The sequence below is a fragment of the Beta vulgaris genome, chromosome 5 (genome assembly GCF_026745355.1).
Source record: "Beta vulgaris subsp. vulgaris cultivar EL10 chromosome 5, EL10.2, whole genome shotgun sequence".
In the NCBI taxonomy this organism is placed as follows: Eukaryota; Viridiplantae; Streptophyta; class Magnoliopsida; order Caryophyllales; family Amaranthaceae; genus Beta; species Beta vulgaris.
Genome location: NC_079206.1, coordinates 29,964,210 through 29,988,916, shown reverse-complemented (window position 1 = coordinate 29,988,916; position 24,707 = coordinate 29,964,210). Strand labels below are relative to the sequence as shown.

The following is a 24,707-nucleotide window of genomic DNA, read 5'->3' as shown; positions in this document are numbered from 1 at the left end:
ATAGAATTTACCATTTCTTGTAAAGTTCTATTCTTTCTTTCCGCTATACCATTTTGTTGTGGTGTATAAGCCGCGGTTGTTTCATGTATTATTCCTAAAGCGTGCATGATCATCAATAAAGGTTATTATATATTTCTTGTTTCCTAAAGAAGGTGCACTATGAAAATCACAAAGATCACTATGTACTAGATCATGCAACTTAGTATCTCTTTCCACATTATTACGGAAAGAACTCCTGGTTATTTTGGTTAGCATGCATGTTCTACACTTCTCAATACTTGGATCAAAAGAAGGGATTAAATCATGCTTATTCATAGAATATAAATTTCTGTAATTAACATGACCAAGTCTTAAATGCTAAAGAGAAGAATTGTCATTAATAACACACACATTGTTCACTAAAGCATTTGAAATGCTAAGTTTAAACATACCATTACATAAATAACCAAGTCCAATAAATAAACCACCCCTAGATAATATAAGCTTGTCTGACTCAAAAACCATTTTAAAACCTATACGATTCAAGATAGCTCCAGACACTAGATTACGCCTAAGTTCCGGAGCAAATACAACATCTCTCAACACTAGAGATTTTCCGGAACTAAAGACTAACTCTACTTGTCCTACACCAAGAACTTGATCTAGAGTCATTGCCCATGTATAGAACTTCTCCATTGTCCACCTCCTTGAAGGTTTTGAATAAAGACCGCTCCTTGCATACATGCCTTGAAGCTCCCGAATCGATATACCATGAACAATCATCCTGTACACAAAAGATTTCAGAAATCATACACATATAATTCAAACCCGAATTACATGAAAGTTGTGCACAAGTACCTTGTTTGGCTTGGGATTGGCTAGACTCGCCTTTCCCTCCACCTTGCTCATTTCTTTTGTTCATCTTCTTCTTCCAAAAGAAGCAATCGTTCTTGAAGTGTCTGGGTTTGCCACACTCCCAACAACCACGTTGTTGACCAACTCCACCATTCTTAGGCTTCTTCAAAATGTTGCCTTTGGTGTAGTTGTTAGCCCTCTTCTTAGGATTTGAGTCATTGGACTTTCCATCCTCCACCACGTTAGTGGTAGAGGAATTAGGATTTACCTCCTTTTGTCCATCTTGAACCTGAATGCCCTCTTAAATCCGAAGATGAGCACCCAATTGGTCCACATTTATATCATCTTTTCTATGTTTAAGAGTATTCCTAACATCTTTCCAACTTGGTGGTAATTTGTCAATTATTGAAGATACAAGAAATGTCTCATCCATACTAATATTGTGTTGTTTAAAGCTTCCTAAAATCCTTTGGATTTCATGGAATTGTTCCATCACAGGCCTAGTTTCAATCATCTTAAAGTTATTAAAGTAAGAACTTCTTACTAGATGCATCTTCGGCCATGTATTTTGACTTAAGGTCATCTCAAAGTATTTTAGCAGATGCATAGAATTAATAAACATCAAACAAAGTGTCAAACACACCGTTGAGAATGTGACCATGGCATATATATAATCATCGTTCTCCCACTTGATCCTTCTCCTTGATGCCTCCAACGTTTCTTCTTCCACAAACTCGGGTTTGGAGTACTCAAGACATATGCAACCGAAAGAGAAGTGAGAAGAACGTGCATCTTCTTCTGCCATCTACGGAAACCCACACCTTCAAACTTATCACGTTTCTGAAAATTCGAAGTCATCTCACGAACTGTAGCCATCTTAAAGTGATATTGCTTTTTGATTGTTAGAAATGGAAATAGGGTGACAAAGATGATTACTAGATGAACTTTGAATCTTCTAGGCGTGTTGGGACACTTTCCCAAATCATATTCCTACCCTACACTGAGCAAGGGTTACAAGGAATTCACTTCCGAGATACAAAGAAGAACAACGAAGATCACGCTTGTTATGAAATTCGTCAAATGAGAGTAAGAAAGAAAGAATTTGTAGCTATGAATGAAACTTTGTGCTCTGGAACTTTGAGAGAGTTTTCTCTGGTTTATTTTCATTCACATATCAAGCATATGATCCATTAGAGCCTTTGCAACGTTTAAATGAAGCAAAACATATCAATAACCGTCATTTCGAGAAACCGCAAAAGACAAATAAACAACACGGGGCCAGGGGAGCTAGCGCTACTCCAAGGAGCGAGCGCTCCTTCTCCCGATTCTTCCTTTGCTGCTTTTTCTCGAATTCCTGCCGATTTCGTGCGAGCCCTCCATACCCGAGGGAACGCTCTTTCAGTATTGTATTACGTACATTAGTCAACTCTAATACAAACGTTACTTCAAGTCACGACACCTTATCCTATGTGACTTAACTTAACGAAGCATAAAAATCAATACCCCGATACTCTAAATATCCAGCATAAAGGAGCTAAGCTAAGCAAGTGCAGAAGAGTAAATGGTGGTACGGAGGAGTTGAGTAATTCTGTGATTGGCAAGCTAATCTGCAGCTCGATTTCCTTCTAGATACACATGTATAACCCGCACTTCCCAATCCTCTTGTTAAATCAGATGTATGGAGTGATTTATCATATGAGTGCATATTTTTCTACACGCTTCTTGTTCTTGGAGCAATTGTATACAGACAAGATTATCCAGTTGTACTATCAACTTGCTAATTTGTAGCTCAAAAGCAAGCTTTAACCCCTTAGTCAGCGCCATAAATATATCGTTGAAAGCATTACAGTAACCAAAGTGCAATGAGAGTGATGAGGTGAGACAGCCAGAATGATCCTTCAACATTACCCCAACACCCGTTGGACCTGGGGCGCCCTTAGCAACACCATGTGATGAGTTTAGTGCATACCACTACATGGGCGGATGTGTCCAAATTACTCCCAACTCCACCTTCTCACTTGAATGTGCATCTCTTGGCCTAAGACATGCATTCTTCTCAATATCACGATATTATATCTCACATGAATAAAGCCTCCAATATCTTGCAGAACATCTTGATTTTTTCCAAATTGAACGTAATACTATTATGCCATCTCCAAATCCACCAACTAGATATGCAGAAAAGGGTAGCCCATATAGGATATCCTTCTTTATTTTGGTGTTTTAAATATACAGAGTGCCCCCTAGCATGGACTTAATCATACGGGATGTTGGACAATTCATAAGGATGTGTAGGGTTGATTCTTCCTCCGCCCCACAAATATAGCATGTAGTATCCTCATTCATCTTATGCTTAAATCTCATCAAATTCCCAAGGATTCTACTATGGCATGCCATCCACAGTAATGCTCGGATGTGTTGTTGGATTGGAATAGTCCAGATTAGATTCCAACACTCGTCATCTACTGAGTCACTTATATTTCGCATAATGCTAAGAGAAGATTTAATAGAACACTTCTTCTTCTTACCCGAGCTCCAATATAAAAGGTCTCCAATCTCTTGATTCTCCTTGAATTCAAAAGATTGAATTTGCTCCAAAGCATCAGGAGGTAAGTATTCGATAAACGACTCTGATTCCCATCCTTGCAAAGAGTCCAGCATATTGCTGACTCTAGCATCTAAAAATTCATCAGGTTTAGCTTGAGTTGCTAAGTTGGAGAGAGAGGTTTCAGTTTCTCACTTATGATCCCAAAATAAAGTTCGCAGGCCATTACTCACAGCTACCTGCATCCCTTCACATAGAACCTTAGCATTCTCAATAATACCCTTCCAATCATTCGACATGCCTTGATTGGGAGTAAACCTATAAATGTTGTATCTCCCTTTACAATATCATTCGACATGCCTTGATCCCAAAATAAGGAATTTTGTTTAATGAGGATGTGTGAACCCAGCTTTGTCAAGAACGCGACATTCGACTGCCATGCCGAAGGGATAACAAGACCATCCTGATTTTGAGGCTTTTGGTGAGTCTCCCAAGCGAGGATATGAACATCTCCTCACTCTCTGATCCACATCATCAAAACCATTCTTGGGAGCTTCTCAGTTTGCATTGAATAATTAGCCATTATTGACAAAGTATATTTAGCAAGAGTAATACGACCCGCTAGAGACAAATATTTGGTCATCTAACCCACAAGCTTATGGTCACTAGTTGTAATAGTCGACATTCCAAGGTACATCCCTAGCTCATTAGTTGCCTCAATGTTTAGAGCCTCACTGATTTCCATTTGTTCATTCATGTGAACATTCTTGGAGAAGAAAACTTCGATTTTGGCAGGCTGATTTTTTGACCCGAGACTAAGCAAAATCTTTGGCGGCACTCATGCACCACCTGAGGTTGGTTTACACTTGCTTCCACTAAAACAATATCATCGGCGGAAAAAAGAGATTAGGTAACCACTAGTACAGAAACATCAATTTGCATCGGATTCCATACCCCATTTGCGTCAGATTTGGGTCTGAGGCGAGAGCTCTCAACGCAAATTGTGCGTAAGTAAATTACGTCAGATGGAAGTTCGACGCAAAATTCGTGTCATTTCTGTCGGATTGTAGGTCCCATCCGACGCAAATAATGAAAAAGGCTTAAACAAGTCGTGTCATTTGAGTCGCGTATGACAAATCATCAATTGCAAAGGGTCCAAATTTGCGTCCGATAGGCTCCCATACACGACGCAAATGGTTGTTTTTTTTTTCTTAAAAACAAATTCTGATTCAACTCGAAGAACTAGTCGAATTTTTTAGAAATTTTGTTACCCTCTTTGAATTTGTACACGTCTATTACTTTATTCAAGTTGGATTTATGGCCATTTAGACAATAAGATCAGCGAGCGATGTTGGCAGAACTCCAAAGTGTACTTAATAACGACAAATGTAGCAAGTTATTCCCTTACATTAAATTATATAATCTATCCCTGTACGAATACAACGAATGGACGTGAAAAAGAAAAATCACACACTAAAAAAAACAATACCAATAATTTTAATCATGTACTTTGATTAAGAGTTTAAACTAACCAAATTCAAAACAGAAGAGATTACGAAGGGAAGGTTTAAATCTGCACCTCCTCCCAAAAATATTTCATAAGAATCACAAATTTTTCGAAAACAACAAACAAATCTCCCAAAAACTAATCAAATAGAAAACAAAAACTCTACAAAACCTTAGATATATATTATCAGCATTCATTACCATCGAAGGTTAAGATATGGTTTAACTTGCGCCGGAGTTCTTACTCTTCTTCAATTTGTTGTCCTTTAAATTGCCATTTGTTCTTCTTCAATTTTCCTTCGTTATTCTTGAGTTTGAATGGTAAAATCTACAACCACCGCCCATATTTGCTCTTCAGATTCAGATATGGGTTTTTTTATGGAGGGAGCGGTTTTTTATAGTGAGTTTTATTTCCAACAAACAAAATTTGTTATTTGCTATTCGGTTTCAGATTTGGTCTCAATGGAGTTTGTTGCTCTTCAGTTTCGAATGGTAGGAGGAGAAAAGTAGAAGAAAGCGAGGGACGAAAGGAAATAGGTAAAGTAGGAGAGTGGAGTTGGCGGTTAAAGTGGGAGTAGGAGATGGAAAGAGAGAGTGAGAGAATGATAGGTTAGGGTTTGAGGGATTATTGAGATAATGCGAAAATTAAAAGGGGAGGTGAGAAATGTGGGTCGGATGGGCTTACCTTCAACGCACATAGTTAGTTCCGCTTCATAAAATGGGCCGAGGAATTGCGCCGAGTGGACTAAAATATAAATCCCAACAAATTGCTTTAATGTTTTGCGTCGAATGCACCCTATATGCAACGCAGATGACTCATAATATGCGTCGGAGCACTCTAGTATCCGACGTAATGATGCGCCCATAAATTTCAGCGCCGGTTATATATCCAGTTGTGCGATGCAATTGAGGAGACGCAAATCAATGTTTTTCTACTAGTGAACATTGGTCCATTTCGACTTGCATAGATTGACTTCCATCGATGCTTCACTATCGTGTCTTCAATGGTTTAGTAGAGACTCTCTATGTACATGAGAAAGAGATATGGAGAAAGAGAATCTCCTTGTCGAATCCCCCGGCTAGGCTTGAAAGATTCAGTAGGCTCTCCATTCCAAAGCAAGGGAGGAAGTTGTAATACACTCCATAATCACATTAATTAGGAGAATAGGGAGGTTCATTTTTTACAAAGTATCTCGAATGAATGTCTATCGAAGTCGATCATAAGCCTTCTCAAAATCAATTTTAATCATTATATAACCTTTTTCCCCTTGTTTTTTTTTTCTCATAGTATGAAGCTCTTCTTGCATGATAACGATGTTATTAGTTATTTGTCTTCCAAAAATAAAACTTGACTGATATTAGAAATAAGACCTGGCAAAATGGCCTTGAGTCTTTTAACGATAAACTTAGTGATTATTTATAAGCTACATTTGGACGTACGCCTTTGGATGGAGCTGTCCAGTCGCCAAGACAATTGTCGCCAGTGAGTTATTTTTTTTCTAAACCCTCAGTTTTAATTTCATTTTTTTCAGGTAATATTTGTTAATTATAGAGTAAATTGGTTTTTAAATTGTTATTGTTATCATTATTTGGTTATGATTATGGTTGAATACTTGAATTAGTTGAATTGATTTGTCGTTGATCATGAATTCTTGAGTTGATTTATTTATTCTTGTTTTAGTCGAATTGATTTGTTGTTTGTCATGATTTTTTTCGCTTTTTAGAGGGGAAGGTAAAAAGAGAAAGGAAATCAAATTTATATTCTAACTTGTTTTGCGCTACAGTTGTAAGCGAGAAGAGTAAGAAAGGATTTGAATACAGTATTTTGACTATTGAGTTATAGTTAATGATATCATGGGAAGAACAAGAAAGAATTCCAATACATATTTCATAGTCTTTGCTTTTGCTTGTTTGTTGGTGGATGTGATTGTGAAGGTGCCTTTTTAATTGTTAGTTGTCACTTAATTTATAATTGTAAATATGAGTTGCTTTAAAACTGACTAGTTTAGTTTTATAATGTACTTTATCCATGTTTATCAATTTAATTAGAAAATGTCAAGTGATTCAGATTCACCTAATTGAAACAAGTGTAAGGTCAAGGGAAAACAATGTGTGTTGTGTTTTTTTCTAACATTTTAATCTGAGAGTCTACATCCGTGTTTTCTCCCCCCCCCCCCACTTTGAGAATCGCGGCTCCACCACTGTACTAGACTACTACTATATAATGTTTTTTCACAAATATAAATCAGTCATGTTGTCAAGTTTAGTTCGTTTGTTTATCAAGAAAAAAAATCAGGTTGTTTTTATTATTTGAATATGCCTTTTGACTTAACGGGAGTATATATTTGAATTAGGTGTTTCAACAAAAAATATATTTTATTAGAGCTTACCAAAAGAAAATCCCGTATGCATATAGATTTAGCATCACGAATTGTCTAAATAAAGATCAATTCGACTTGTGTGGACTTGGTTCACAGTAAAATTAGTGTGCACCAGGCTCACGCACATGAGTGGGGACACACACTACTATAATACATATAAATCCACTATATCACAAACATAAACACTATATAAGAGATCAATACACTATATCATTAACAAATACACTATAACACAAAGAAACACTATAACTCTTGCCAAAAAAAATTATCTCTATTATACAAGGGAAGGGGAAACAATGATGTCCATCTTTTGAAATGCCTATTTTGCCCTTCCCATTCTAAATTACAATTTCACTTACAAATCAAAGGGGTCTTCAAACAAAAATACCAAAAATATAATTATAACAATCACTCACAAGTCAAATAAAATCATAAAATTGCATAATTTACGTAATGCAAATCACTAAAATAAAGAAACTTTATAAAAACTTAAAAATTCACTTACAAACTACAACCTAGGAAAAAATTGACTTGAAATCAAAGTGTCCACTTTCTTTACAATTTATGAAGTATTGTACTTAATTCAAAAATCAACTAAAAAATTATAACAAATAAATTCAATAAAATTTCTATTTTGTTCATAGAATTTAACTTTGAAAAGTTAAAAAAAAAAAAAAAAAAAAAAAAGAATGGTGAGAGACTTAAGTGACATAAACTAAACCAATCAAATTTTGCAACTAAAAACAATTATACTTTGTATGTCTAATATTCAAATTTTGACTCTTATGCCAAAGAAAATCGAGTTTCTGTTTCGAAAAAAATTCAAGCACGCATCGCGTGCAAAAAATTCTAGTACCACATAAAAACACACTATAACACATACAAACACACTATTTTGAAACTGACGATATTATCCTAATATTATATAACTGGTTCAATTGTACAATCAACTATGTTACACAGAAACACACTATATATCACAAACAAATATACTATATCAAAATGAAATACACTATATCACAAACACATTATAACAGAAAGAAACACTATCGCAATAAACATACTATAGCACAGAGAAACACAATATACCACACATAAACACAATATATCGAAACTGACAATATAATTTTAATCTTCTATAACATGTTCAATTGTACAATCAACAATATCAAAAAAAACTAAAAAAAACATAGTGAAAGCTTGAAGAGAGAGAAAATGAAGCATTTATGAAAGAAAAACTGAAAAGGCGAGGAAATATGAGGAGAGAGAAAGACAAAATAATAGAAGTTGTAGTCATAACAGCCTACATAATATCTATTGGGTGCACACTAATTAGTGTGCATCCTATTCATATGAGTTTTTTACAATAATCATTTATTACATTACCATTATTATATTATTTGAGATATATTGAAAGAAATATTTGTATTACATTCAGTGACTGCCGATGGGTGGGGGAGGTGGATCATGGCCCTTGCTAGCTCCGGGTGGTGGATAGTCATCAATATAAATGGATGTTTCTTTTGTTCCTTGACTTTCCAATTCAAACATTGAAACATCTTCGTGGTCCTCTTTAAAATTGATATCCTGCAAGTATTGTGTGCAATAATACGAATTGCGATGTATGTAAGATTGTATTAACATAACTATTATTAAAAAGTTTATTTCTCAAATTTTGAATAAAATTCCGTCTATACGATTTGTGCGGTTCTTTCTACATGGAGAAAGAAAGTTACTTGGCCTCTTGACGAGTAAAACTTGTGAACATGGTAGTGCCAATTCCACTTTATTTTGCAAATAACTATTTATTTAAATAGAGATAGATGTTCATCAATTCTAGAAATAATTGTTGAGAAACTGTGGAATGAAAATTTTCACTGTTCACGTCTATGTGAAGTCCACATTTCTTGCATGCATTTAATGCATGTCAGGTAAATTTTCTTCAAACGACACGCTGTCGTTGAATTACAATTGTGCATAGTAGAAAATTTTTGCTTATAAATACCATCGATGTAAGAAATCAGTTTACACATCAATACGAATACAATACACTCTAATATATAGCTTCTCTCTTTCCATATTTCTCACAACAATAATAACAAATCTAAAGTGCCGTAATTTTTCACATATAGGGACAGAATAACTAGGTCCAGATTATTGAAAAGGAGAGAACATATGACTAGGAGATCTTAAAGAAGAGACAAAATAAGGGCATGTTCTCAACAGCTTATTTTCAGTTCAGTTCTGTTAAATTCAGTTAAATTTAGTTCAATTCAGTTCAGTTCAGTTCATCTCTGGACAATAGTTTTACTCTTACATATCACTATTTTTTTCAGTTTAGTTCAATTCAATTCAATTCAATTCAATTCAATTCAGTTCAATTCAGTTGTTTTATGCCGAAAAGAACAGGCTTTAAGATAGGAGATGATGATTGACTAAGCGATTTTAAAGAAGAGGCAAAAGAGGGAGGAGAGATAATTCTTTTCCAATTTTTCCTAAAACCTCCAACTTTTTTTTTCCATTTAATTCCTTGAAAGTGGACTATTCATTAGTTATTTATCATATTTCAGTGAAATAATGTTCATAATCCTTTTTAAAAAATGGCCATGGTCAACGCATAGAAGTTGAGAAACAAAAAAGACTGGCAACAGTCAAAAATGAAAAAATTGTCTTTTTAGGGCCCGTGCAATATTACTATGGTTTTCTGTTTTTTGATTTTTTTTATTTTCAAAGTCATATGATATATACTCCCTCCGTTCCAAAATATAGTTCCCGTTTCATTTTGCGCAGTGTCCAAGACGTATCTTTGACCTACGATATCTTCTATTTCTTATTAGTAAAAAATATAGAAAGTTGATATTACGAATTTATACATTAAGACGAATCTAACAAGACCCCTCATGAATATATTTTTTTTGTATACATTAGTAAGAATATTTGGTCAAAGTTTTTAAAATTTGACTCCCAAAATAGAAATGGGAACTATATTTTGGGACGGAGGGAGTATCTTATAATGAATAAAAAATTAGTGAAATTTATTGAGAACATGATGATTTTGAAAACTGACAACTAAAAAGTGAAAATCACTTTTTCTGGTTTCTTGTTTTTGGTTTTTAGTTTTCAAAAAAATTGAAAACTAAAAACAAAAAATGATAACGAATTGGCCCTTAGTTTTTACTTTTGTGTTGTCGAAATTTCTTTTAATTCTTTCCCATTGCGTATAGATAATCATCTAAAAATCGTCTTGTGGCACCAAATAATTCAAAACCATATTCATATACATAAAAGACACAGATGAAAAACACAAAAATAACCAACCGTCTTCTTTGAAAAAAAAGCCATTCACATAGAAAACCTTCGACAAATTGTATTAAAGCACCCCTTTGACCATTAAAGTACTTCCTCTATTTCCTTGTAATCTCAAAATTTTGACTTTTGCATTCTTCTAATTCTAGTTTATAACAAAATTTCATTTATTACATGTAAACCAATATTATAATGTAAGATACTACTAGAATTGGTCTAATTTATTACTAAGCAATAGAAAATACTTCCTTTGTTTCATAATAAGTGAAACACTTCTCTCTTTTATACAAAAGCTTTTTTAGAGAAGATGGAACGAAGGACATATAAAATTGTCTGTTGGCAAGGGTGGAAGCTTTAATTTGTTGCAATTTTTAAGAAACACAAGAATGATGTATTGTGTTTCTTTTTAGTTGATTCATTTCTCATTAAAACACATATTAGGATGATCAGGAATAAGGTGAGTATAAATTAAAACAATGATTAAAAAAGTGTATAAAAATTCATGAGAGTGAGAAACACAATACATCATTCTTGAGAATGCAAGTTAACTAACAAGAAAATTGAACGAATTTAACATTAGATAAAAAATTACTTGAGAATGCATCTTCACGTGAGAATTAAAATGTTGTGGCGACTCTAAGTAAGAAGTGTTGTGACTCTAACCTTTTTTTTTAAAAAAAGTTGTGACTCTAACCTTTTAAAAAAAAAGTTGTGACTCTAACCTTTTATAAAAATTGTGACTAACTTTTTTATGGTTGTGACTTGTGATTCTATGTGAGAAGTGTTGTGACTCTAGGTGAGAAGTGACTCTAACTAAAATTGTTACATGCATAAAGGGGCAGGATCTGGTAAAAATGGGAAAGAATAGATATAGGCTATTGGATTAGGCTGGTTCTAACGATCTAGATTGGCCATACAACATTAATGACACGACTGTAAATAACAAATTTTCTTATGTAAATTAAAACAAGTTGTATGTTCTTTTCTAACAAACACCTAGAAGCCTACACCTTTGAATTTGTAAATTAGAACATGTTGTACGTTGTTTTAACAACTTTGAATTTGTCAACTACAAAAATGTACAGAGTAAAAACATCTAACAAACACCCAGAACCCTACACAAAGGCAAAACACCCAGAAGCCTACAAAGGCAAAACACCCAAGCCTACATAGAGGCATCACAAAACCAACTACACTGAGGCTAACAACCCAAAACAACAAACAAACAACTAGTCGGTATACAAGTAATGCTCTTTCTGCATAATTGCATTCACAAGCCACTCTAAAAATTACCTCGCAGGGAACACAAATGTTATCAAACACTTTGTTGTTCCTTTGATTCTAATAGCATAAACTTTTCCGTGAAATGCATCACATAAACTCCATAAAATCTAGAGGACCTGCTTTTTCCATGAGCTTTTATATTAGCTTTCCTACATTCATATGAAAAAGTTCTCTTCTGAATGCTAAGCTTGATGTTAGCATGAATAGTCTCCCAAACTTCATTAGCATAAGAACATTGAAAAAACAAGTGTTGAGTGTTTCGATGCTCATGCTGACATAGTTCATGAAGCAAGCTAGAATCCGCATTCCATTTACTAACTCTATTAGAAGTGACCAATATGTTCTGAATAGCCATCCACATAACAAACTTACTTTCAAGTATCCTCCATTACACCTTCTAAACACTCCCCTACAAAAGAGAGTAAGCTTTTTGACACTGGATTTCCTATTATACATCACAAATTCCCAACTTCCAATCTCTTGTTGCTCAGAATTTTACTAATTTAGTTGCCAAGAAATAAATGTTACTACTGATAGCAACATTTGAATAGTAGTTCTTCTCAAGTAGTACGAATTAATCCACTTAACCCATAGCTTATTAGTTGAAAGCTAAAGCCCACATCAGCTTAAGGATAGTTGCTTTATTCTAAATTTCCATGTTAATCGAATTCCAATGTCCATCTACTTTAGGATTATAGAACTTATCCCAAGCAACAAGAGCCTTCTTTGAGTCTAAACTCATGTCAGCCCATATGAACTTCCTACAAGCACACAACTTTAGAAACTTTTTTGGGCAAAGGGAAAATTTGAACCCAATTATTCTTCATACTACTTAAAATGCTCCGAACTTTATATCTGTAACCTTCTAGCGTAAGACTGAGCTAATTCTGTTGTCTTTTCAATAAGCATTTTGAAATGAGTGAAGTTTTACTTTTTGGAAGAGAGGGGAACTTCCAAGTACTTATAAGCAACTCACCATGGTCAGCAGCAGCCAGAATTGCAGTTTCAACACCAACTCTAGCAATATTCCTTCGAAAAAAAACTACAGTAATATAGATGTTACTCTTACAAATACTAGCCTCAAAGACTGATCCAGGTGAGAATTTCTAAAAGACAACTATCATCTTAGTAACATAACGAAGATCAACTCTAGTAAAAAGCAATAAGTCATTAACAAACATTAGATGAGCAAGGTGAATCCTCTCACATTTATGATGAAAATTAAAATCTAGATTCTTCTTCAACTCAACAAGACACCTAATAAGATTTTCCACACTTACGGCAAAGAGGAAAGGAGAAAGAGGATTTTCTTGCCTAAGCCCTTCCTGAAAAAATTTGAAATTTCGGAATCGCGGGCTTTGAAATATTGAGCGGGGATTCGTCAAATATATTATCCCTCATTCTTTCTCCTCTCTCACGTCCCTCATTATTCCTTTCCTCTCTTCTCTCTCATCCTCTCTTCTCTCTTATCCTCTCTTCTCTCTCAAAAACTCCCATAAACATTTGCGACAAAAACCTTGAAATGATTTGCACTAAACATGGCGACGGAGTCCGATTGCCTATTGTGATACCTTTTCGGAAGCGGAACGAGCCAACGAGTCAAACTCACAGCTAAGCTGTGATGTTTAGGCTTTTTAAGCCATCCGAGTTCGTTTAAGCCTCCAAATACCCATTTTAAGTTTTTTCGAATTTTTTTTTCCCTTAAATTATGTATTTGGGTTTTGTTTTATGTATTTAAACATTATTAGGTTGTAGTTCTTGTATTTTCAGATCTATAATGTTCTTGTATACTTCTCTTTGTTTTGATTAATGTTCTTGTATACTTCTCTTTGTTTATTTTGATTAATGTTATTCTTGTATACTTCTCTTTGTTTATTTTGATTAATGTTCTTGTATACTTCTCTTTGTATATAATTTCTTGTATTTTCAACTTTGTTTTGATTAATGTTCTTGTATATTTCTTGTATACTTATTGTATACTTCTCTTTGTATATTAGTTTTTGTTCCTTTTTTTCATTTTCGTTTCATTCTTTTTATTGTTTTGGGTTTAGTATTTTCGTTTCGTTTCTCTTCTTTTCTGTTTAATTTCAGAAAATGTGAGATTATGAGTAAAAAAATGACAAAAAAAATTTTTTTTTTTTATTTTTTTTTTTGGTAGGAAGGGCTGCGCTAGTTAGGAAAAAGCGCAGCCCTTCTAGCCCAGAAGGGCCGCGCTTTTTCCTAACTAGCGCAGCCCTTCTGGGCTAGAAGGGCTGCGCTTTTTCCTAACTAGCGCAGCCCTTCTAGCTTAAGGGCTGCGCTTTTCTAGCGCAGCCCTACTTAAAAAGTGAAGGGCTGCTACTGAAAGGGCTGCTGTCAAAAAGCGCAGCCCTACATGCCTTTTTTAGCGCAACCCTTCTTCATTTTTCCACTAGTGTACGTTCACAGACATCAACCTTAATAACATCCCAACAACTTCTTGAAGAACACAACATTAACACCATCCAATCAAGGATCTATTGAATCAGCAATAAAAAAACAAATCTCTCTCCATCTCCTCATGAGTCACTAGTTGACTCAAAGCAACACAAGCTTCCTTACTCAAAGTATTCCTTGATCTTGTAGTGTTAAGATCAAACAAAAGGGAGGAGATATCATTTGTAACCATCAAACTTTTACAGAACCCAATTATCTCTTGTTGGATATCTTCTCTAGCAGTTAACAACTCACCATTACTATTTTTCAAAGTAGTAATAACATTCCTAGCTTTCCTAACTTTCATAGTTGTGAAGAAGACATTAGTATTTGCATCTTCTTGAGATAACCAATCAATTTTGGCCTTTTGCTTGAAAATACTCTCCTCAACTTTAGAATAATGCCTTAACTTGTTAATACACTCCTCAGCTAGAGGCTACACCTCATTACTGACAAGATCATCATAAACTTGCGGATTAACAAGATTATTTCTATAATCATCAACCTAAGGTGGGCATAAGAATAATGATTCTTGTGCAAGCTTTCCAGAGCTCTTTTAAGATCCTGAAGCTTAAGTCAAACACTTTTAAACTTATAAGGAGCGTCAATGAAGTTCCAAGCCATAACCACTTTATCTAGAAGCAAGGATCTTCTGCCAGAATGTTATGAACTTCAATTCTCATGGCTTCCAACCTATCGAAATCCTACCTATAGGACAAAAATCATAATTAATCTCCCAAGTCCACACATTTTCAGACTTTCTTGAACTTTTAAAGCTTTAGGAAGTCTCACTCGAGTTCCAAAAAGAGCACAAAAATTCACTTTCTGCTGATTAAGAAACAATTTTGCTTCTTTTATTTTCAAAGGATAATTAAGACCCCTAACAGTCCAAGCAATGAAATTCATTAGGACAAATAGGGATTGGATCCCTAGCACCCCCAATCCTCACCGGGTCATGGTGAGCACTTTGTATGATGTAATTAACCATCCTAGTATGGTGAATAGCCACCTATTTACCCTTAGATTTCCTTGTGAGTACTTTATATGGTTCCTCTTAAACTTCAACTTGACTAGGCTCAAGAGCAGTGAGTGGAGTAGTCACTGTGTTACTTTTGTACTTTGTTCTACTACTATGGAAGGATCACTAGTGACACTAGGGTCTACTGTTACAATAGGAGCACCAATATCAACTGGAGCACTAGTATCATGATGAGGCTTAAAAATACGCTTTGAACTATTTTTACCTATAACCAGGCACCAATATCAATAGTAGGAGCACTAACATTACTGCACTGTTTTTTCCAATCACCAGACATTTTGTTACGAGATGCAGGAAGCCAATCTCAACTTTATGAGAGAAAATTTTATCACTTGGATCTTCAATCTGGATATTCTTAGGCACCTCTTTAATTAGTCACATCCATCTAAATTAAAATCGGAGCAAAAGACACCCTAAGCCATTTAGTAGTATTTTTTTCAACATAAATAGGCACACTAAGGAGACTGCCTATTCTACTGAGTGAATTAGCACTACAACATCGTAGGGGTAGGTTATGTAGCCTAACCCATATAGGGAACACTTTCAACACCTCCTTTATGAAAATAAAAACTAGCAGACCATTGTTTGACAATCATGAGTGACCCAAAGAACAAATGAGGTCCAACATAAACGATTGAGTCTCTATCTTCCTTAGAGCCTAATTTGATAATAAAATAGCCTTCTTCATGTTCAAACATATGGGGTTCATGAACTAGGCTCCACTGAGATTTCATATAGCCACCTATAGAAAAATTGTTGAATTTTTACCCACCACAAAGAATAATAGCATTTTTTCGTTGCTCATTCAATCTTTAAGTTTCCAGCTTATCCAACTTAGCAATTGATTTCTCTTCTAAAATTGTAGGAGCTACAAAGTTAAGACCCACACCTTTCTCAGCCATACGAGTTTGTCCAGTAAAAGTCTTCCATTTATAGCTAGCTTCCTCACTATGCTTATGAGTTAACTCCTGCACTGCCAGAGTAACAACCTTCTCAGTCATCGGAACAACATCAACAGAGTAGGTTGTTGTGTCATTCGATTTCTTAGTATTACTTGGCCCAACAATCGATTGTTGCTCAAAGTCTATTCAAGTAATCGACCCCTACACCACCGGCGTGCTATATACCGACGTGGGTGTCTTCTTCTCCCTCCCCATTCACATAAAAGTGCACGATAGCAACTCACCTTATCATGCGCAAGCAGAGGGTTTTGGGAGGATTTTATTGAATGTAAAAACACCTATTTTTTTGTTGTATATTGTTTTAAAACATGACATATATTGTTTTGCAACATGTTGTACATTGTTTTGGAACAACATCCGTCGTTGATGAATTATCATTTTGAACATAAACACTAGTAGAATAATTGCTTATTGCTACGGTGATATTGCTACGATTTTACCCATATGCAACAATATGTCCCGTAAAAAGAAAAGACAGAATACAAAATAACCATATAGCTGCGGTTTCGGCCGAAAACCGCAGCAATATGGTTTCGACGGAATTTTTTTTGCCTAATTGAGCAAACATATTGCTACGGTTTCTCGAAAAAACCGCATCAATATATTAAAATAGTATTAAAAAAATATTATTTTAATATATTGATGCGGTTCTTCTAGAAAAACACAGCAATATAGGCCGTTTTAAGTATAAAAAAACTTTGCGGCACACTAACTATCTGGGAGCTTTAGGTTATTTTAAGACTTATAGGTGTCTAACTAGCTAGCTAGCTTATTAGTTATTTGAAGGAAACCATAGAATTGCTCCTACGTATTCATTTCGAAAACTTAGACATAGAGTATATTTTTTTTGGAACCAGAATTTTTTTATATACCGAAATTTTTTATTTTGGAAAATCTTGAAGGTTTGAAATTTTTTTTCGGAAAATATATGGGCTCGGAATTTTTTTTCGAATATTAAGTCCGAATTTTTTTTATTCTCGAGTCGAAATTTTTATTTTTTTCCGAAAATTCAGAGGTTTGAAAATTTTTTTATTACTCGAAATTTTTTTTCAGGCAGTTAAGTAATATTATTTATAAAAGTGTCTGCAATATTTTTCATGCTTTTAAGATTTATAGTATTGCATTGTGAGAATGGGTAGTATAGGAAGGGCATATAAGATAGCAACATTATATGCTTGCATTAGAAAGTTAGTTCAACATCATTATTATTTTTCTTCCCTGCAAATAGTACATATTGTCATTTCTTCCTGTGATGATGCATTATATTATATACTTTCCTGCTATGATGCATGAATATTTTTCCTTCCTGTTAACTGATTACTTTTTCTTGCCTGCAAGTGTTTTATTCTCGAGTCGAAATTTTTATTTTTTTTCGAAAATTCAGAGGTTCGAAAATTTTTTTATTACTCGATTTTTTTTTCAGGCACTTAAATAATATTTTTTATAAAAGTGTCTGCATTATTTTTCATGCCTTTAAGGTTTATAGTATTGCATTGTGAGAATGGGTAGTATAGGAAGGGCATATAAGATAGCAACATTATATGCTTGCATTAGAAAGTTAGTTCAACATCATTATTATTTTTCTTCCCTGCAAATAGTACATATTGTCATTTCTTCCTGTGATGATGCATTATATTATTATACTTTCCTGCTATGATGCATGAATATTTTTCCTTCCTGTTAACTGATTACTTTTTCTTGCCTGCAAGTGTTTTATTCTCGAGTCGAAATTTTTATTTTTTTTCGAAAATTCAGAGGTTCGAAAATTTTTTTATTACTCGATTTTTTTTTCAGGCACTTAAATAATATTATTTATAAAAGTGTCTGCATTATTTTTCATGCCTTTAAGGTTTATAGTATTGCATTGTGAGAATGGGTAGTATAGGAAGGGCATATAAGATAGCAACATTATATGCTTTCATTAGAAAGTTAGTTCAGCATTATTATTATTTTTCTTCCTTGCAAATAGTATATATTGTCATTTTATCCTGTGATGATGCATTATATTATTATGCTTTCCTGCTATGATGCATGAATATTTTTCCATCCTACTAATTGTTTACATTTTCTTGCCTGCAAGTGTTATCTGTTCATGTCTTTGTTTTTGTTTACCCCTATTATTTTGTGGGAACACGTTAGAGAGTGTTAAACCATTATGGTTTATTGTGTTGTAGCTCTTCAATTATGGCTCATAACCTAAGAAGCTATTTTAACCCCATTATTTTAAGCGACGATGAAGTCGACGAGTTTCATGCACCTAACGACCATAGAGAGTATACAAATCTACACTGGACGATGTGATGCATCTTAAGAAGAGGGTTGCCTAGTGATGATGAGATGATATTAGAAATGGACTATGCTCGAGACACCACTAGGGAAGATATCTACCATGCTTACTTCAGGTATGAATCGGAGACTGAACCTGAAGAGGATGAGGATATCATACACATTAGAAGATCAAAGATACAAAGGAAATTCATTGATTATGATGCGGATGGGGAAGAAGAGGATTTTGATGATGATACATTCCTGCCTTACCAGTATAAGGAAGCTGAGGATAAAGACAGCAATGTAGTGTCATAGGTTATATATATATACTTATATTTTTTTTTATATATACAGATATACATAAGATATTAGTCATAGGAATAATGTTGGAGTGTGCCAACAAGGACAAAGGTGTTTTATTGAGTTATTATTTTAGGAAAAATATAAATACTATTATATTATTTTTATTTTTAAATTTATAGTATCTATATTTCTCCTAAAATAATAACTCTATAAAACTCCTTTGTCCTTGTTGGCACACTCCAACATTATTTATATGACTAATATCTTATGTATATCTGTATATATAAATAAATATAAGTATATATATAAAACCTATGGCCCTACATTGCTGTCTTTATCCTCAGCTTCCTTATACTGTTTAGGCAGGAATGTAGCATCTTCAAAATTCTCTTCTTCCCCATCCGCATCATAATCAATGAATTTCCTTTGTATTTTTGATCTTCTAATGAGTATGATATCCTCATCTTCTTCAGGTACAGTCTCCGATTCATACCTGAAGTAAGCATGGTAGATATCTTCCCTAGTGGTGCCTCGAGTATGGTCCATTTCTAATATCATCTCATCATCACTAGGCAACCCTCTTCTTAAGATGCATCGCATCGTCCAGTGTAGATTTGTATACTCTCTATGGTTGTTAGGTGCATGTAACTCGTCGACTTCATCGTCGCTCAGAATGTTAAAATAGCTTCCTAGGTTATGAGCCATAATTGAAGAGCTACAACACAATAAACCATAGTGGTTTAGCACTCTCTAACGTGTTCTCACAAAATAATAGGGTAAACAAAAACAAAGGTTTGGACATATAACACTTACAGACAAGAAAATGTAAACAGTTAGCAGGAAGGAAAAATATTCATGCATCATAGCATGAAAGTATAATAATATAATGCATCATCATCACAGGAAGAAATGACAATATGTACTATTTGCAGGGAAGAAAAATAATAATGATGCTGAACTAACTTTCTAATGCAAGGATATAATGTTACTATCTTATATGTCCTTCCTATACTACCCATTCTCACAATGCAATACTATAAACCTTAAAAGCATGAAAAATAATGCAGACACTTTTATAAATAATATTACTTAAGTGCCTGAAAAAAAATTTCGAGTAATAAAAAAAAATTTGAACCTCTGAATTTTCGGAAAAAAATAAAAATTTTGACTCGAGAATAAATAAAAAATTCGGACTTAATATTCGAAAAAAATTCCGAGCCCATGTATTTTCCGAAAAAAAAATTCGAACCTTCGAGATTTCCGAAAAAAAAAATTTCGGTATGTAAAAAAAAATTCTAGTTCTAAATAAAATATACTCTATGTCTAAGTTCCTAAAGTTCCAGATAAATTTTAGATTCAGTTTTTTTTTTTTTTTTTTTTTAATAGGTTAATTTCATTTTAGCATAACCTTGGAATTTGGATGACAGTTTTAATTCTTCCTATTATGTGAATTCTTGCATATTTTTATTTTTGTTTTTATTGTTTCAGATTTTTTGCTCTTTTGTTTAGGTAGTGTAATTCTAGTTTCTTGTAATTTTTGTATATCTCAAATTTTTTTCTTTCAGTTTTTTTATAATTGTTTTCGACTTTGTTCATTTTTCTTATCATTATTTTTTTCTTTGTTAATATCATTTCATTTTCTGGTGGAAGTTTCTGATTTTTTTGCTATTATTCTGAATTTTTTTATCTTTCGAATTTAATTACACCTGTACCTATTACTGCGGTTTTCCCAAGAAACCACAACAATATATCTATTTTTTATTATTAAATATAGCATATTGTTGCGGTATTAAACCGCAACAATATACTTTATGAATCTAATATAAAATATATATATTGCTGCGGTTTTACCCAGAAACCGCAGCAATATGTTCAAATATTACTGCGGTTTAAAACCGCCGCAGCAATATAATAAGGAAAAATTGTTAGAAACTACCTATTAAAAACACTTTTTTAAAAAAAACTACCTTATATCATGTTTATTTTACAAAACTACCTTATAAGTGGAAAAACTTTAAAAAGCACTACCAAATTCATAATTTTCTAACTATGGTTAACTACTCCCTCCAATTATCCCTCTAATATAAGATTATGAAAATACCCCCTAAATTCAGTACGTTACAATTACGATATCATCACTTTCTTGATCACTTGATGCTCTATCTCTAAATATACATGTGGCAAGCACAAGCACACCTTCTCTCCCCCAAAAGTCAAATTCAAAAACAAACCAGCAGTAAAAGTGTCTAGTAGGGCAAGCTTTGCACCATCATCAAACCATATTCTTCATCATCATCAACGACATCAATTCATGACCCAAAACCCAATTTCTATCTGCTTTTGTTACTCATAATGAAGAATTAATTGGTGAAGCAAAAGGTTGGAGAAGAAATTACACAAACGATTTAAGGGAGTATTCAATAGTTAAACGCTCCTGTGAGAGAAATTAGCAAAGAGGGGTTGGGTAGTTTAGTAATCTTATATTAGAATGATAATTTGAGGAAATAGTTAACCATGGTTAGTAAATTCTGAATTTGGTAGTGCTTTTTAAAGTTTTTCCGCTTATAAGGTAGTTTTGTAAAATAAACATGATATAAGGTAGTATTTTTTTTAAAAAAGTGTCTTTAATAGGTAGTTTCTAACAATTTTTCCATATAATAATTACATATTGCTGCCTCCTTAATTGTTGCGCGGACAAAATCGCTGCAATAGGCCACTCAATAACCGCAACAATAAAGCAATAAGCATTTATTCTACTAGTGAAACAATATAATAATATTTTTGGTTACTCATCTTCTAATTTTTCTTCCCTCATCATCTAACTGATAATGTAACATGCTTCTTAATGTAGCATTAATGGAGAAACTAAAAGTGAGAAAAGAACGAATATCGACACAATTGCAACCTATTAAATGTAGATTAAGAAATTCAGCAGCTTAAAACTAGTTGATTTTTCACGATTCACAACTACATCTGCAAGGGGATATGAATCGAAATTCAGAACATGTAAATACTAATTTAGATCTTGATCAATTAGAATTTAAAACACAAGTTGGTTATCACATCTTTCCATAATATTAAGTTTTTAATCAAATTTTGCTTTATTTAGTTATTACTCACTCCGTCCTATGATATAGTATTTATTTTATTTTGCACGGTCTCTAAGATATAACTTTGATCTTCAAAATCTTCATTTTCGTATTAATAAAAAAGTTGATATCTTGAAAGTACATATTAAGGCAAACCTAACAAGATCATATATGAGTAATTTTTTTTATTTTTGTATATATTAATGAGAATATTTGATCAAATATTTTAAACTTTAACCTCAAAAAAGAAAACAAACAATATCATGAGACGGAGGGAATAAATATCTATATTCAAAATAAAGAGTTATAATTTTTTCCAGAGAAACGGTATATTAGTTTTTCATATAACAAATCTATTAATGATACTCTTAAGATATATATACGAGTCCCCTAAAAAAAAAAAAAAAGATATATATACGAGGAAAATATTTTTACATATGTTTTTATATTGTAAAAGTGTGATTTCATACTTCCCTGGTCCAAAACCTTGAAAATTCACTATAAGATCTCAAAGTCAATTGATATACCGATCTGAAAACAATAATTATTTGCTTTGTGATAAAGAAGAACCTACCTCTCCTATCATATATGAAGGTGTGTTTTAGTTTCACAATTGTTTATCAGAAGACAAGGAAAAGGTAACCTTAGTCGTCCCACATCCAATTTTATAAACATGTCTTTCTGAAAAAATTACATGCATAAAGACAAGGTAATTGTATAAAAGGAGACTGTTAACGAACCTTGGGAGTATCGGCAAGTAAATCATGGACTAATGACTGCTTGCTTATTCTAAGACTTCCTGTAGATACCGTAGAACAGAACAATCAACTAAAATGCTAGATGATGAGAACTTGTATGTAGAAACTAGTTAGTAAGTCTTACTGGGATTTGAAGCAGGAATCGAAAGAACGCAATGAACGAAAGTAAATCCAAGAACAAAGAGAACAAAAGCTTTATTTTCCATCTTTTCGAAAGAGTGAATTGAGGCGTTACAATTGACTATTTATATTTATATACATAAAAATTAAGGTTGGTTTAATGAGTTAGAAGTAGGGTTGGTAATTAAGTAGGGTCGGATCGGGTCGAATTCAAGTCGACTTGTTTACATAAACGAGTTAGTATCTCAAATACGAATCCAACTCGTTTACCTAAACAGGTCAGAAATTTCAACCCGAACACGCTTATTTCGAGTTAAGTTCAAGTCAGATTCTCGAATTGGATCAAATTTTGCCGGTCCTAGTTAGAAGTCCTCCCTTATGAAGGTTCAATTTTTTCCCTTTGTAAAGTAAGATCCCCGATTATTCCTAAAATGACTAAAAATAAGTGTTTCTTATGAGAATTCTCAAAGGCTTTTCTTCAATTCTCTCTGTATAAACTTATTGGTGTGAATATGCATAGTTTTATCAAATGAAAAGGGTTTGTATCTAAAAAAATAATATAATATAAAAGATGACTAACTCAAAAGACTAATAAACGCCATGATATTGATTTTTAATATAGAACTATTTCTTGTCCCGAACGATACATACATCTTAGATTATTTATCAACGTGTATTTCAATTCTTCAAAAATAGAAATAATACATCGTCTCTAAATGATTTTTTCTCCAACAAAGACCAACATGAGTATTGTACTTTAGTTAGTTAGTGCATTAGCATATCAAAAGAGAGGTCATGGGTTTGAATCTCGAAACACACATTTTTATTGTGTGGGTTAGGAAAGAGTATATATATATATATATATATAATAATATATATATATATATATATATATATATATATATATATATATATATATATATGACAGTTTATTAAAAAGGTGATCAGGCATGCTTTAAATAAATGCAATCTACCAAATGTTTTTTTTTCCAATTACAGATATATGTTTCTAGATATGACATGATCTCTAACCAAAACTAATATTGCTTATAATAGTTATTATAAATAATTTTTAAGATTTTTTTTTAACAAATTTATAATTATTCCCTCCTTCCCAAATTATAGTACTTGCTTTCCATTTTAAATGTTCAAAATATAGTGTCTATTGGATATATTCTATTTAATTATTTACTTTAATTTATTGTAATCATATTGGTTGGTTTTGTTTATTAAAGTTCATTTTATTGGTTCAAATATTAAATTTACACAAAATTTCCAGTTAATGTTGTTTGGTATTTCTGTTTAAAAATCATTAACTACGCGATATAAGCATCAAATACAATCTATACGATATGCTACACGTAAAAGATGCGAAAACAACATTATATTGTGGGAAGGATAGAGTGATAAAACATTGTTTATGAATCTATATAATCATACATTTTTAGAAAAGTAAGAGATTTAATATTATATTAAATAATCGAAAATACTTTTAATTTCATTTTATCTCTCATTAATTTTCATTTAATAATAAATAAAATAATTTTTAAAAAAGAACTTAACGCAAATAGAGGATTTGCACTTCTATTTTATATTTTACAATTTTTTAAACAATATATCCCTAACAAATAATTTAATCATTCACCATATACCCCCAAGTGTTTCAGATATCCCACCATATACCCATGAATTTCCAAAAAAAACATTTACCATTTTTCTTTTTCTTAACGAACATTAAATTGGTGTTTGCTATTATTTACAACTTTGGCATTGACCCCTCTCTCCACCCTAACCCCCTAACCCTAATACACTAATTATCCTAACTCCCTAACACTAATTCCCTAACACTAATTATTCT

The 24,707-nt window shown here is 33.0% G+C and overlaps 1 protein-coding gene across 5 annotated transcripts; it reads right to left on the bottom strand.

Moving 5' to 3' along the window:
- Nucleotides 1-8,523: 8,523 nt before the first annotated feature.
- Nucleotides 8,524-22,973, bottom strand: LOC125497514 (uncharacterized). Of its 5 annotated transcripts, none has more exons than XR_007274368.2 (4): nt 22,854-22,973; nt 22,712-22,770; nt 16,239-16,322; nt 8,524-8,853 (listed from the first exon to the last, which is right to left on the bottom strand). XR_007274368.2 is itself a non-coding variant. In XM_048644643.2 (4 exons), exons 1-4 carry the CDS (start codon nt 22,933-22,935, stop codon nt 8,840-8,842), a joined length of 255 nt encoding a protein of 84 aa, XP_048500600.1. In that variant the 5' UTR covers nt 22,936-22,973; the 3' UTR covers nt 8,524-8,839. The 5 variants fall into 5 exon arrangements, 4 of the variants coding, with proteins under 4 accessions (XP_048500600.1, XP_048500597.1, XP_048500598.1 ...); XM_048644643.2 differs by having other exon boundaries at nt 16,239-16,338; XM_048644640.2 differs by lacking the exon at nt 16,239-16,322 and adding an exon at nt 12,833-12,898 and having other exon boundaries at nt 22,854-22,967.
- Nucleotides 22,974-24,707: the final 1,734 nt, after the last annotated feature.